At 43.5% G+C, this 15704-nt stretch overlaps 1 protein-coding gene across 18 annotated transcripts in view; it reads left to right on the top strand.

Moving 5' to 3' along the window:
* The window catches only part of MACF1 (microtubule actin crosslinking factor 1), a 423081-nt gene that overhangs the window by 109582 nt on the left and 297795 nt on the right, over positions 1-15704 (top strand). For 17 of the 18 annotated variants that reach the window (XR_004540255.1, XR_004540254.1, XM_033953642.1 and 14 more), the window contains 13 exons: positions 686-840; positions 3322-3586; positions 3696-3824; positions 4981-5058; positions 6882-7043; positions 7144-7248; positions 7397-7492; positions 7721-7846; positions 8172-8324; positions 8479-8633; positions 8929-9055; positions 13303-13486; positions 15177-15340. Coding sequence is in view for 16 of the 18 variants with exons in the window: in XM_033953642.1 (XP_033809533.1) it covers positions 686-840; positions 3322-3586; positions 3696-3824; positions 4981-5058; positions 6882-7043; positions 7144-7248; positions 7397-7492; positions 7721-7846; positions 8172-8324; positions 8479-8633; positions 8929-9055; positions 13303-13486; positions 15177-15340 (1899 nt within the window). In the remaining 2 variants the exon portion in view is untranslated. Of the gene's footprint in view, positions 1-685; positions 841-3321; positions 3587-3695; positions 3825-4980; positions 5059-6881; positions 7044-7143; positions 7249-7396; positions 7493-7720; positions 7847-8171; positions 8325-8478; positions 8634-8928; positions 9056-13302; positions 13487-15176; positions 15341-15704 lie in introns of those variants that run through there. The other variant, XM_033953645.1, reaches the window with a different exon arrangement.

The following is a 15704-nucleotide window of genomic DNA, read 5'->3' on the forward strand; positions in this document are numbered from 1 at the left end:
GCTATAATGTGAACAAAAATTCAAATGACTTGTACATAATTTAGTCACAAACAAAGCTGCAACTGTGTGCAAGATGAGAAGAAATTTATAAGAGAATGAAGAGAATACCAAGCTAATAACATATGATTGTAGTGCTGCTTTGCTGCATCTCCTAGCCAAAGGCTTCAGTGTCCCAGAAATAGGACTAATGTCATTGAAATTGTTAAATACTTCATTTTGCAGCAGATGTTAGATGGAACTCTGTAGTGGACGTTTTGAGCAGTAGATCTGATGACATCTGGTTATAAATATTAAGATTATACCAGCAAGATTGAATCTGTAGAAAAACATGATTTAAATCAAATCTTTCTGACTAGTGATTTAAATCGCCTCCATCTTGCTTAAAAAGGATGAAGAATAAAACCGATACTGTGTTATGCTTCTATATAGATCTGTGGTATGTAGTTTTGGTTGACCCATATAAAAAAAAGATAAAAAGAACTACAGTAGAAAAGGATGGAATTGCATCTTTTTTTGTGTAAAATATTTTACTATTTTTTCCAAGCTTTTCAAAAAAAATTTTAACTTTTGGCCTCAAGGAACATATTTTTTTTTCTGAATGTGTTCGTTTTTCCAGGCCTTCACATCTCTATTTGGGAAACAGCATTTTAGACATAGATCAATAGATGTCTATTCCTTGTTGTAGGATGTAAGTGATGCAGAGTCTGGCCAGCTCGTGCAGCATGAATCTCATGTGGCGATGTACCTTTCTGAGTGTGATGGGATCATTCGACAGCTGCAAGTGGATCTTCAAATACTTCAGGATGAAAACTATTACCAAGTGGAGGAGCTGGCCTTTAGGTAAGGGGGTATGTGACACAAATTATGGCAGCATGTCTTTATGACATGTTAGGATGCTGCATGCCTGGGAGAATGATGGTGAGAAGGTAGCTGACGTGTTACCATATAGCTGTTGAGAACCTGTGATACAAGGACTCAAGAGGCTGCAAGGGAGTAGGACCAGGGGTGGGCAACCTCATGCACATTCATTGGGGAAATCCTGAAAGGTTGTGGCCCTCAAGGACTGAGGTTACCTACCCCTGGAGTAGACTGAGGGGCAACAATTTCCCTGATGTTGCTAAAACTGGTGCCATACCTGGCCAAATTGATAGCGAGAGCAAAGCCTTTCCGAGACTAATATGAAATGTTAGAAGTCCTCATGGAAACAGAGGCTACTACATGGCCAGGCTTATCTAGCAGCAGGTTTGTTGGAAATGCAAGCGCTTATTTAGACAAATTTCTTTCTCCTTTTGGAATAATATTTGCAGTTAGATGCTCAGTGAATTTCAGTTTTGGCACCGAATCTGGCCCCAAATTCTTTTTTCTGCTCAGTTAAAGGTTTTTTTTCATTTTGGGCCATTCTTCTGGTTTCATCTGAAAGTGACCCATGTGTTTTGATGAAAGTCGAAAATTTGGCTTTGTCTCTGTTTGTCGCCTCCCACCCAGGCCTATCTTACAATCCCTGGTGGTCTAGAGGTGTAGCTGGGGCAAGGTGCAACCCCCAATTCCTCCTGCCTATTCTAGCTCTACTCTCAAAATGGCTGCCTAGATCACCAAGGATTGTAGTCTTTTTTTTTTTTTTGGGTGGGGGGGTGGCTACTCTTGAATTCCTTTTTTTTCCACTATGACTGCAAGCAGGGCTGTGGAGTTGGTACACCAAACCTTTGACTCCAACTCTGACATCTGCTGATATTAAGCTTTACATTTATTGTTCTGGATCTAAAATACGGGTAAATATAACTTTAGATCCAGGACCAAAGATATGTGTATGTATATATATATATATATATAAGTATAAAATGATAAATTTACCAGATATTATAAAGTGTTTTTTCTTTTGATGCTGGAGTCAGTACATTTTTACCATCACCGATTCCTCCCAAAATTGTTTCCTGATGATCTTAGTTTATTTTGATACAGACTTTTAGATGGAATTTAAGTGTGTAAATTCAGAAAGATAAACTCAGTTTAGCCTCTCTATAGTGTCAGCTGTGACTGAGTGTGGCACAAAGTGAGCCACTGTAAAAGCACTATGGCTTTTAGTTTTTCATTAGCTGCAGTCCATGTGTGTGGAGGGTATTTTGCTTGCAGGTAAAATCTGGCCTTTCATTATTTAAATACAGTAATTATGATCTAGCTTGGACACTGTGAGTTTAGCAGAGGGATGCATCACTGGTTGACATTTACTCAATCGAACTAGAGTTTTTGGTTCTGCTGAAAATGAAAAAAAAGTCATTTTGGTCTGCTATTTGCAGTATATAAAAGTTTTTGAAGAAAGTAAAACTAGCATTCTACATGAGGGACATGCGGGAGACACTGATAAAGGCTGCTATTTAGATCAAACTAGAAGCTGAGTTTTTTCTAATCGCTATTATACCTAACAGAAATGCAGATGCTTTATAACCAAGTTTGGCAGACCACACAGAGGCCCTAGGATGGCAGATGTTTGAGCAGTGGCCATGCTACATTTGCTGGATATTGAGACTTTTTCAAAGCTTTGCGGTTAAACTTCAGAGAGAACAAAATGGGCATTTTGTGTGCTCTTCTGCCGAGTGCAAGTGGGAGCACAAAGGAGGAGAAGGAGAGAGATCTCGCACTCTGCGACTAGCAGTGTGGACAGAATAACTGGGCAGACTGGATTGGCCGGTTGGTCCCTTTCATCTACTGTGTGTTAGGGATAATGTCGTATAACTCTTTAAGATCGGAAGATAAATCTTTACTGGTAGTTCCTTCATTAAAAATTATATATTCTAGGAGAGATATGATCTTTTCTGTTACAGCCCCTCAAATTTGGAACTCACTTCCACTTAATATAAGAGAAGAAAAATTACTGAGCAAGTTTAAAAGTCTCCTAAAGAGTTGGTTATTTAAGGACGCTTTTTAATGGATTTATTCTAAGTTACAATAGACTAGGAAGACGATCTAGTATAATCAAGCAGGTTTTTGTTCCCCAACCTTTTGTGTCTTGAGATCTTCCTTTTTTTCAGAATTGTATTTAAGCCAACTGTTGTTGGTCCCGATTTCCCTAAATGTATTATTATAACCAGTATTAATTGTTATGTTTGTGTGTTTTTATTTTAACCTAATGCTTAATTTATGTAAATCGCATTGGATTTGGAGTATGCGAATAAATCAAAGAATTTAAATAACTTCAAACTTGATATTAAGATATGGATGTAGGAGGACATGTGTATGAAAGTTACAATTGGTGTCCAAGAAGAGACATCCATTGTGGCTTGAATTTGATCCATAAGTATCTTTATTTCTTTGTCTTCATCTCAGGATCATGCAGCTTCAGGATGACCTGGTCGCTTTGAGACTGGATTGTATAGATCTCAGTAAAAAAGGGCAATTTACGACATCCCCACTATTACAGCCTACAATGCAGATAATTGCAGAACCTGGCAACAGAATGCTGCAAACTCCAACCGCATCCTGGTTCCGGAAGCCCATGACCCGAGCGGAGCTGGTTGCAATCTCCTCTTCTGAGGATGAGGGTAGCCTGCGATTTGTATATGAGCTGTTAGCTTGGGTGGAAGAAATGCAGGTGAGTGGAACTGTGCAGTGCAGGGAAGAGAATGATTATTTAGGGGAGTTGGACTTTCTAATGATTTCTTCTACCGAAGTAAGTGCTGAGGGTGTTGATGGTGTTTCAGATGAAGATGGAAAAAGCTGAATGGGGAAGCGATTTGCCAGGTGTGCAGTCTCAGCTTGAGAAACAACATCTGATTCACAACAGTGTGGAAGAGCTGGGGTCAAGTCTGCAGGAGGCCCGGATTTATGAGGTATATGGGAACGGGGGGGAGGGCAGTGGTGGAGCAAGATAGAATAGCAGTCCATGTTATACTTTAAATAAATAAATAAATAATGTTTCAAATGCCCATAAGAACATAAGCATTGCCGTACTGCGACAGACCGAAGGTCCATCAAGCCTAGTATCCTGTTTTCAGCAGTGGCCAACTCAGGTCCCAAGTACTAGGCAGGAACCCAAAGAGTAGCAACTTTCCAGAGCTGAGACTGTGAAGTACCTATATTACTTATAATTTTAATGCACCCTATTGTCTATTTTCTGTAAACCGCTTAGAATCCTAACGGAGTTTAGCGGTATATAAGAAATAAATTACATTACATTACATTACTGTGATAAACTAACACAGCAAGAATCATCTCAATCCCCAATAGCAGCCCGCTCCACTCCATAATACCACGAGAAATGTCCAGATAGCTCCTTATGTAATCCGCCTTGAATAGAAATCACTAATGTAATGTAATATCATAATGCCTCATTCCACTGTTGCCTAAGAGCCAAACTTATCAGTGATGTCACAATGGCTTGACTGTCCTACAATTGGCTCACATAAGAGCATAAGAATTGCCATACTGGGACAGACCGAAGGTCCATCAAGCCCAGTATCCTGTTTCCAACAGTTCCCAAGTACCTGTTAGAAACCCAAAGAGTAGCAACATTCCAGAGCTGAGATTGTGATGTCATAATGCCTCATTCCACCAATGCCTAAGAGCCAAACTCCTCAGTGATGTCACAATGGCTTAACTGTTCTATAATTGGCTCACATAAGAATTGCAGTACTGGGACAGAAGATCCATCAAACCCAGAATCCTATTTCCAACAGTGGACCTGGCAAGATCCCAAAGAGTAAAACAGATTTAGTCAGAGTAGCATCATACCACTGTGGGTGATGACCCAATACTGAGGGTACGATACAAGGATAGTAGATACAGCAGTGCCGTGGAGTTATTGTGGGTAGACTGTGTGATGGCATGGCACCATAGGATGTTAGGTAGGATACCACGGGAAAGCAGCAGGTGGTGTACCAGGAAGGCAGTGAATGTTTCAGGCATCCTGTTGGTGGTGTCTAACTAGCTTTCATAGTTATGTTTTTGAAGTCAAGTTCATACTTTTTTTCATTTCTTTCTTGCTAGGTGAAAATGTCTCCAAATTTCCGCACTAGCTACTCTGAAACTCTCAACAAACTTCAGTCTCAGTACTGCAAACTGGTGGTGAGTAGTTTTCCAAGCAGGGTTACTATGGGGCTGATATTTAAAAGCCACAGATTGATTCAAAAGAAGTGGCTACATTTATCCAGGTGTTCAATAAAATATACCAGACTTGAACGGAGTTTAGTCAGGAAGCATCAAATATTGTGGAATGCTCTGGTCCCTTTTTAATCCAATTGAATTTGGGCACGTAACAGTTTCACCTACACAGATAAATGGCAATGACTTAGCCAGGTAAATCTTTTGCATTTTGACAGGTACATGTCTCGGATTAAGAGTGGCCAGTTTGGGGCAAAATTTGGTCATAGGTTTGGTTTCATTTGTCCGCTATTGGTGAGGCCTCACTTGGAATATTGTGTGGTTTTGAAGGCTGTATCTCGCTAAGGGACAAATGGAAGGCAGGGATCTGCGAAGCTATGACCAGCAAGCCACCAAATAAGGTAGAAGTGGAAGCTTTAATGCATATTAAAAACAAAGCCCAATGTGTCCACATTTTGCCTAAAAGGCTGCATTAGTGGCAGCTAAAGGGGGAAAGCACAAACCATAGCATAAAATAGCAAATTGCTGGCTGGCACTTGCTCATAAGGATTCTAGAGGACTTGAATTGATGTTGCAGGATGGGACAAACCCAAGATGCACGGATCCCTATTTAGAAACCTTAGGACATAGAAGGGCGTAAACCTATTTCAACATATTCATAGGGGATCTGACTCAAGGGCTTCAAGGTAAAATAACACTATTCGCCGATGACGCCAAACTATGTAATATAGTAAGTGAATGCAGTTTACAGAATTATATGGCGCAGGACCTGCTTACATTGGAAAGTTGGTCCTCAACCTGGCAGCTAGGCTTCAATGCTAAGAAATGTAAGGTCATGCACCTCGGAAGCGGAAATCCATGCAGGACGTACTTCTTGAACGGAGAAACTTTAACTAGGACTTCAGCAGAACGAGATTTAGGAGTAATCATCAGTGCAGACATGAAAACTGCCAATCAAGTGGAGAAGGCTTCATCTAAGACAAGGCAGATATTGGGTTGTATCAATAGAAGTTTCGTCAGCTGAAAGCCTGAAGTCATAATGCCGTTGTACAGGGCCATGGTGAGACCTCATCTGGAGTACTGTGTGCAATTCTGGAGGCCACATTACAGTAAAGATGTGTGCAGAATTGAATCGGTTCAGCGGACGGCCACCAGGATGATCTCGGGGCTCAAGGGTCTCTTGTACGAAGAGAGACTGAACAAATTGCAGCTCTACACTCTCGAGGAACGTAGAGAGAGGGGAGACATGATCGAAACATTTAAGTATCTCACGGGACGTATCGAAGTGGAAGATGATATTTTCTTTCTCAAGGGACCCTCGGCCACAAGAGGGCACCCGCTCAAACTCAGGAGCGGAAAATTTCATGGCGACACCAGAAAGTATTTCTTCACAGAGAGAGTGGTTGATCATTGGAACAAGCTTCCAGCACAGGTGATCGAGGCAGACAGCATGCCAGACTTTAAGAATAAATGGGATACCCATGTGGGATCCCTACGAGGGTCAAGATAAGGAAATTGGGTCATTAGGGCATAGACAGGGGGTGGGTAAGCAGAGTGGGCAGACTTGATGGGCTGTATCCCTTTTCTGCCGTCATCTTCTATGTTTCTATGTTTCTAAACTGCCTGGATCAACAGAAGCAGCTCTGTTGTTGACATATACCATATATATCACCATCATATTAATGAAATCAGCTGTCTGAGGGAGTGGTCAGATGCCTTATTAAGCAGCAGAAGTGGCACCCGTGTTCAGATAGACCTAGTGAGAGTATTTCTTATCTCACATGCAGGAAACATCGAGCTTCCGTCTGAGGCACCTGCTGAGTCTTCATGACTTTGTGTCTCCTGCCACAGCAGAGCTAATCTGGTTAAATGAGAAGGAAGAGGAGGAGCTGGCTTACGACTGGAGTGATAACAATCCAAACATGTCTGTCAAAAGAAAATATTTCACCGTGAGTATGTGGTGGCCCCCCAGCGCTACCCCCCTCCCCTCCCCCGCATCAAGTGCCCAATGGGACTTAGATGGCTTTTCTTTCTCACTTTGTTTCCCAGGAACTAACCCTGGAACTAGAGCAGAAGGAGGATACAATTCAGAGCTTGCAAGAAAAGGCCGAGCTGCTGTCTCTGCAAAATCACCCAGCCAAACAGACTGTGGAGGTAAGGGCACCGCTTTGGTGGGATCCATGCTGCTGTTCCGCCTTTTTAATGTTGCCAGATGGCACATTGAGAAATTGGGCATCTGGCGGGTTGTCCCTCTCTCCGAGGCTGTTTCATACTCTCATTTTGGCCCTTCTCTGATCTACAGGCTTACAGTGCTGCCATGCAGTCCCAGTGGCATTGGATCAAGCAGCTGTGTCTATGTGTAGAGCAACATTTGAAGGAGAATTCTGCCTATTTTCAGGTGAAAAATTATGTTCCCTCCTCTTCTGCTTCTGTGTTCTGTTGTCTTGATTCCACGTCCTCTTCCGCGGTTCCTTCTCAAGACACATACCTTGCTCGCTGTTCCCTAGTCCTTGTAGTGATGCCACTCACTCGCTGTTGCAGCCAGGGCTGAGTTTGTCTGAGACAGAATAAGCAACTGATTTGATTTCTTGCTCAGCTCTGTTTCATTTTGCATATTTTCCCACAGTTCTTAAGTGATGTACATGAATCAGAGACATATTTGCGAAATCTCCAGGACTCCATCAAGAGGAAATACGTATGCGACAAGAAGAGCAGTGTGGCACAGCTGGAGGACCTTCTCCAGGATTCCATGGTGAGTCCCAGAACTGGGACTTTTCCCTAAAAGGATCTGTTGTGTTAGTGAAATTCTGACTTGGTTTGGTATGGGGATTTGTGTATTCTTGGATCAGCTCATTGGATAACTCTATGTTGTCTTTTCCTTGTGCTTTGCTTCATTTTTAGAAATCTTCAGATAGATTAGGGATGTAAATAATGCATGAGAGGGAAGAGTAAGGAATAGCATTCCAGAAAGGATGATTGATATATGGCATGTGATTTTCTGGGTTTGTTTTTTTTTTTTACCTACTGCAATACTCTTGGAAACATTTTACTGATTGGTCATCTTCATTTCCTCTTAGGATGAGAAGGAGCAGCTTATCCAGTGCAAAAGTTCACTTGCAAGTCTTGTTGGCAGGTCAAAGACTCTTATCCAGCTGAAACCAAGAACTGCGGACTGTGTCCTGAACAGCACTCTGCCTATCAAAGCTCTATGTGATTATCGTCAGATAGAGGTATCGTTTTAGTCAAAGCTTATTCCGCAGTGTTTAAAGAAATGGAGCGGTGAGGAGAGCGTCTGAATGAGAAGCCTGGATCTGAAGTGTTCAGAATGATGCTCCTGTTACTGAGATTTTCTAGATTATAAGGTTAATTTCCCCTTTCTGATAGATCACCGTCTGTAAGAACGATGAATGTGTACTGGAGGATAATTCCCAAAGGACAAAGTGGAAGGTGATCAGTCCATCAGGAAATGAGGCCATGATACCATCTGTCTGCTTTATTATCCCGCCACCTGACAAGGAAGCAATAGACATGGCCAACAGGTATCTGCTTGGACCCTGCAGGTGTGGTCCTTGGGGTTCCACCTGAACCCAGTGTAGTGATACTGTAAAACCTCACAGATGTACTGAGTTAGTCCATTAGAACCCAACCGTGTCCTGGGGGACCACCAGGCCAGTCCTAATGAATATGCATGAGAGAAATCTGCCAGGCATGCAAATCTGCTCCATGCATATTCATTAGGACTGGGGTGAACCACTGCATTAGAAGGTATGACTTGGTTTGTTCCACAGCGCCACCCTGTAGTCTTTCAATTACTCTCTTCACACCTGTTCTTAGGGTCGAGCAATTGTACCAGAAGGTGATGTCTCTGTGGCACCAGCTCCATGTCAACACTAAGAGCCTCATTTCTTGGAACTATTTGCAGAAGGATATCCAAATGGTGCAAGAGTGGACCATGGAAAAGGTACAAAATATCTGCCTTAAAAACCAGAAGAAACATTAACCCCCCATCCTGAGCAGAAGCTTGGAACTTGTCTAGCTTCTGTGATATACAAATTGGTGTCACATGGTGGAGGAGCAGCGTGGCTTCTGTATAGTTCTCTAATCTGTTGGAGGTCTCTGAAGGTGTCAGCAAACAGGTGGCTAAACAATTGATTTTTCAAAACATTTTTGAGAAGCAGAGTCTCTTAAAGAAAACTGGTTTGGAATCAGAGGAGCATTCTTTTCATGCCAGTTTTAGAGGTGGACAAAGTAAACAGTTGCTTTATGCTGGGTCCAGGACTTCTCCATATGTTGTTTAGGAAAAAGAGAGAAAACTCCTTAACAGATGCATGTTATGCCCATTGGGGACTGATGAGGTCTACTTGTCCTTCTCTTTTGAATAAATAAATAAATAAGCTTGGCTTAAACAGGAACTTAAAGAAGCTGTGCCAGGATGTTCTGCACATGTGAAATAAAAACATTTGGTCTGATGTACAAAAGGAATTATTTAGCTGACACTATGAAAATTTGCTGTACTGAATTTATACAAAAATCAAAGTGGATCACAAAAAATAACATACCAAAATGAGACTGTTTAATAGAAGCATAGAAACACGATGGCAGATAAGGGCCAAATGCCCCATCTAGTCTGCCCTTCTTCTCTCTAAGAGATCCCACAGTCTCTGTTTCCACCACCTCTTCCGGGAGACTGTTCCACGCTTCTACCACCCTTTCCATAAAAAAGTATTTCCTCAGATTACTCCAGAGCCAATCACCTCTTAACTTCATCCTATGCCCTCTCATTGCAGAGTTTCCTTTAAAATTAAAGAGACTCGACTCATGCGCATTTACACCATGTAGGTATTTAAACGTCTCTATCATATCTCCCCTCTCCTGCCTTTCCTCCAAAGTATACAGATTGAGATCTTTAAGTCTGTCCCCATACGCCTTATGAAGAAGACCATATACCATTTTAGTAACCTTCCTCTGGACCGACTCCATCCCTTTTATATCTTTTTGAAGGTGCGGCCTCCAGAATTCTACACAATATTCTAAATGAGGTCTCAGAGTCTTATACAGGGGCATCAATACCTCCTTTTTCCTACTGGCCATACCTCTCCCTATGTCACCTAGCATCCTTCTAGCTTTCACCGTCACCTTTTCAACCTGTTTGGCCATCTTAAGGTCATAAAAATGATGAGAGAGAGAAATAATGTCTTTTCAAACGAAATTATTCACTCATCAGTTTCTTCTTCAATCTTCTTGTAATTATTCAAATTGATTTGCTATTTATCTTCTTCAAACCATTCATGCTAACAACTAAAACTATTTTCACATTACAATTGAAATTGATGTTGAACTTAAACAGGTGATAAAGAAACCTCAAGTGCTCGCAGCAGTTTGTTTTTTAGAACTGGTCTAATTGCCTAATGCATGCTATCACCGGTTTCAGCAATCTCCCTGTAAACTAACAGTACTTCTAGTTAACTTTCTTTTATATAGATGTTGAAAGTATGTAGCTTATATAAGCGTTAGTCATTCCTTATTCCAAATGAAGTGACTACAAATCTAATATCACGAATGGGATGACAATCACAGGCTCTATGGAGCGTCTCCGTTTCATTAAAAACTGAGCTTCATCAGGAGATGTACAAATGGATAGTATATTGATCCACCCTACAAAAAGAAAAGAACATTTCTTATTACAAAAAGAGCCTTAAGATCATCACATACAATCACACCCAAGTCCCGCTCTTCTGTCGTGCACATAAGTTCTTCACCCCCTAAACTGTACCACTCCCTCAGGTTTTTGCAGCCCAAATGCATGACCTTGCATTTCTTAGCATTAAATTTTAGCTGTCAAATTTCAGACCATTCTTCAAGCTGCCAGAACTAGGGAAAACAAAAACTAGGATTTAAATTCTTTTTTTTAAAATATTTTATAAAGTTAGTTCTTTAGCATCCCTCCAGACCGGCATAGACGATGGGTTTACACTCCTCTACCAGCAGGTGGAGACTGAGAACACACTGAATTCTATCAAGAGTACAAGTGGACTGTGCAGTCGCTCTTAGACTCAGTCTGTTCTCAGCCTCCAGCAGGTGGAGGTGGTAAGCCTGTGCAGTCCTTAGCTGTTGGAGGGGTGAGGAGATGACCTTTTTCTGGCCCTGTTCTTGTCCGGACAGAGGTTGGGTTCATTTGTCCTTGGGCAGCCAAGCCCCTCCCCCGTCCCCCTCCATGTTAGTGGTGCCTCAGCTGTACACCTTGCCTGAGGGCACTGACTACAGCTTAGAGAGCCAGTGGGGGCTGTTCCTTTAATTAAAAAAACAGAAAAGAAAAGCAGGCCGAGCCATTCACAGTGTTGGTGCCGGTCTGAAGGGAAGATTTTCATTCATATTCATAAAGTTAGTTTCTAATTGTAGTGACTTGGGTAGTGCATTACAAAAGGTGGGCGCAGTGTAGACAAAGGCCAATCATGGGTAATCAGTTGAGAAGATAAATGTGGGAATTGTCACCTGCTTCTGATCTTGCAGGTGCATGAATGAGTAAGAAATCAGTCAATTTCAGAGAGAGAATGGCAGGCCCCTAAAGAAAGTCCTGTGACAAAGAGCAAGAGCTTTGAATGCGGCGAAACTGAGAGCCAGCGGCGTACCTAGAGTATGTGACTCCCCCCGGCCCATCTTTTTTTGATACCCCTTCCCCAGCCCTTGGTACGCTAATAAACAGGACACCCCAGTGGGTATAATATGCAATGGTTTTAAAACAGGAGTGGGCTTTTTATGTTTTTGTTATTTTTTAAAATGCAAGCGTTTGGGAATAATGCACTCGGATCATAGGGAAAAAATAATTGCCTATATTAGATACAACTCCTACTAAGACACCAACAGCACTTTCCAGAAGGCAATCAGAATCGTACAAAATAGTAAAGAAAAACGAACTAGCATACTCCAGATGTTATTTTCGCCAATTAACTTTCACTACAATTCTTTAACATATTATTTAATGCATGCAACTACTAGACCAAAATAAAGCCCCTGCTCCCTTAGGTGTCCTTAAAGGGGGACGACGACGAAGGAAATAGGAACACGTCTGAACCAGGCTATTAGAAAGTATAGATGTGTCCCGTCATTTGCACGCTGGACAAAAACGCGCCTCTGTTATGGTACCGAAAGTTCTATGTGCCTCAAAGCACCTTATGGCACCTTACAGCGCCAAACGGAGATTGTCCTCTACCGGGACCCATACTACCCCCTAGCGGTGACAGCGTGAGATCTCAAGCCAAAGCGCGACTGACACTTAAATGACTGCCGGACGCTCACCATCTTGGCCGCCTCTGCCCAGTTCTTGCCTTTCTTCCTGCACTGTCTGTCCCTCATGTTGGAGCCTGCGGGCGGTAAAGTGACGCGGCAGCGGAGAGCGAGGCGGACCTCATGCCCTCCCTCTCCTTACTTCCCGCTTTCTTCGCTCAGTGACAGCGCCAGGAGCAGTGTGAGAGATCTCCTCTGCCACATTCTGCTACTCTTATAAGCCCCCTTGGATGCATCCCGCCTTAATCGGAAGCGGAAGTTGCAAGTCAAAGCAGCAGTTGGCTTGTAGGAGGTGACGTCTTGAGTGGATGTGTGTGCGCAGAAAAGTGTAGTAAGTGGATTAAGACTTCTCTGGAAGTCGCGGGAGATTCAAATAAAATTATATTTTTAGTTTGCTTTCATATTAACGTGGACCCAGCCGGCTGTGCACCCCTCTAGGGCATGCCCTGCCCTTGGTACGCCACTGCTGAGAGCCACTAAATATCCTTACAGACTGCCCTGGCACCATCTGGGTAGTGCTGGGCAGAGCTGCAAGTTATCTGGACAGTGATAGTTGTCCAGATATATCTGCATGAAAGTTAGGATAAGAAAAAGCTGTGGCAGTTCAGTCCGCTTTATTTGGATATTCTTGGCCGCATGCTGTCTGGATAGTGATGCTGGATATCTGTGTTTTATTTAACCACTTTGCTGGCTGTGTCTGCTAAAGGGAGCTCGGCAGGCCACCAAGCTGCACCACCAGTTTCCAAAATCGCAGAAAAGACCCACATACGATGGGGTGTTAAAAGATTTACAGTGGCTCTTCTGATAAACTTTCAGAGACTTGTGTACAAAACCTTGCAGGATTTCTTTCATGACTGTTGTCTGTCAGTAAGTTGTGGCTGGAGTGTAGAGATGGTGTGAAAGACTTACCGTTTTCTGCCCTAGCTCAGGTCTTTGGCCCTTGGGGAGCACCTTCAGATCATGAAGAATCTCCAGTCTCACTATGACGACTTCCTGGAGGACAGCTGTGACTCCCAGTTCTTTTCAGTAGCAGATCGCTTACGCCTGGAGGAGGAAGTGGATTCCTGCAAAGAACACTACCGACAGCTGCTGGATTCCATAAAGAATGGTAAATTGCTGAAGCGTACTAGAGTGTGTAGAGGAAAAGCCACGGCAGGATTAACTCTCTTGATCCCTAGGCAGATTCGTATGTTGCCTACCCCCATCCTCCTCTCAAATATAAAAACATCTTAAAGCTGCCACAGATGGGGGGCCTCACATGCAGAGGGTAAGCAGCAGAAAAAGAGCTGTTTATCAGCTGCTCCTCTTGTCAGGGGCTGGGAGAGAATAGACAGACCTCTGTGAGATTCCCTCAACCCCCCTGCCTCCTTTGGGCCAGCAGTTAAGAACATAAGATTTGCTGCTGCTGGGTCAGACCAGTGTTCCTTTGTGCCCAGCAATCCGCTCACGCGGTGGCCCTTTGGTCAAAGACCAGTGCCCTATTTGAGTCTAGCCTTACTTGCATATGTTCTGTTCCAATAGGAACTTATCCAACCTTGTCTTGAATCCCTGAAGAGTGCTTTCCCCTATAACAGCCTCTGGAAGAGCGTTCCAGATTTCTACCACTCTCTGGGAGAAGAGTTGTCAAAGCAAAAATCAGCCTTGGAGGCATTGAAGGAAACACCTGAAAGGGCTCCTCCTAAACGTTTGGGCCTTAGGCCTTAAACCTGGCCCTGGGTAAAGCCTCTCCTAGCAAATGGTTGGGGGGATATTTATTTAAAATTCTTTTATATTTTCTGCTTGTTTCTATAGAAACTATTGAAGCTGTGCACAGTAAAACATGGTCTCAGTCACAATAGGAGCTAAAACCTAATGTATAACAAAACCCCAATTACTCCCACCCCCAAAAGGCCCTGTGGTGGGTGAAGGAGTTCACTGCCCACCCTCTAAGTTCATTGCTCATCCTCCCAATAGGCCCTGTGGTTGGGAAAGGATTTCACTACTTCCTTTTCCCATACAGAGTCTGTAGTTGAGAATGGGTTAATTGCCCCCTCCCCCTTCCCCCCACTGGTCCTGTGGTTGGGGGATGGGGTTCATTCATCCCCCCCATCCTGTGGTTGGAGTTCATTCTCCTCACCTGGTCCTGTGGTTGGAGGATGGGGTTCATTTCCCCCCCACCTAGTCCTATGGTTGGGATGGTGTTCGATGCCCTCTTCCATCCATAGTCCAATGGTTGGAGATAGGATTCATTGCTCTTTCCCCTTCTCCCCACTGGTCTTGTGGTTGGGGAAGGGGTTCATCCCTCCCCCCCGATCCTGTGGTTGGGGTTCATTCCCCCCCCACCTAGTCCTGTGGTTGGGATGGTGTTCAATGCCCTCTCCCATCCATAGTCCAATGGTTGGAGATAGGATTCATTGCTCTTTCCCCTTCTCCCCACTGGTCTTGTGGTTGGGGTAGGGGTTCATCCCTCCCCCCCGATCCTGTGGTTGGAGGATGGGATTCATTCCCCCCCCTCCACCTAGTCCTATGGTTGGGATGGTGTTCAATGCCCTCTCCCATCCATAGTCCTATGGTTGGAGATAGGATTCATTGCCCTTTCCCCTTCTCCCCACTGGTCTTGTGGTTGGGGAAGGGGTTCATCCCTTCCCCCTATCCTGTGGTTGGAGGACGGGGTTAATTCCCCCCCCCACCTAGTCCTATGGTTGGGATGGTGTTCAATGCCCTCTCCCATCCATAGTCCTATGGTTGGAGATAGGATTCACTGGGTTCACTGTCCCCTTAAAATTTCCAGGTATAATTTTCTTTTGTGTGTGTTATAGAAGACAAAGATGAGTCACTGGCCAGGACCTATATATCCGAGCTTCGGAATGTCCGTCTACAGCTGGAGGAGTGTGAAGCGAAGCTAGCAAGGAGAATACAATTCCTGGACAGCACAGGGAGCGATGTGATAGAAAGGAATACTGTGTGTCTAACAGAACAGGAGGTGAGCGTGTGGAAAGATGTATGCTGGAGCACTGCCTTGCGTCTCCATGAGGTTTTTCCCTGTCGCTGCTCTGCCTTAACTGCACAAGCTTCAAATACTTATGATTTTCAAGTGTTTGGGGCATGTGTAGATGAGGATGGGGCAGGGACAGGAAAAGAACTTGTGGGGATGGGACGGGAAAATGAGTTCCCATGGGGACAGGGACAAATTTGTCCTCGTGCCATTCTCTACTCTGACTCACTCAGGGGGGAACTTGCTGTTCTTAGGCTTCCCAGTATATATGATGAACTGAGAACTTTGTCTCCTCTCTATTCTCTGTCCTCGTCTCACGTTCTTTTCTGTCATGTAACATACTATTATGCTA

The sequence above is a fragment of the Geotrypetes seraphini genome, chromosome 8 (assembly GCF_902459505.1).
Source record: "Geotrypetes seraphini chromosome 8, aGeoSer1.1, whole genome shotgun sequence".
NCBI lineage: Eukaryota > Metazoa > Chordata > Amphibia > Gymnophiona > Dermophiidae > Geotrypetes > Geotrypetes seraphini.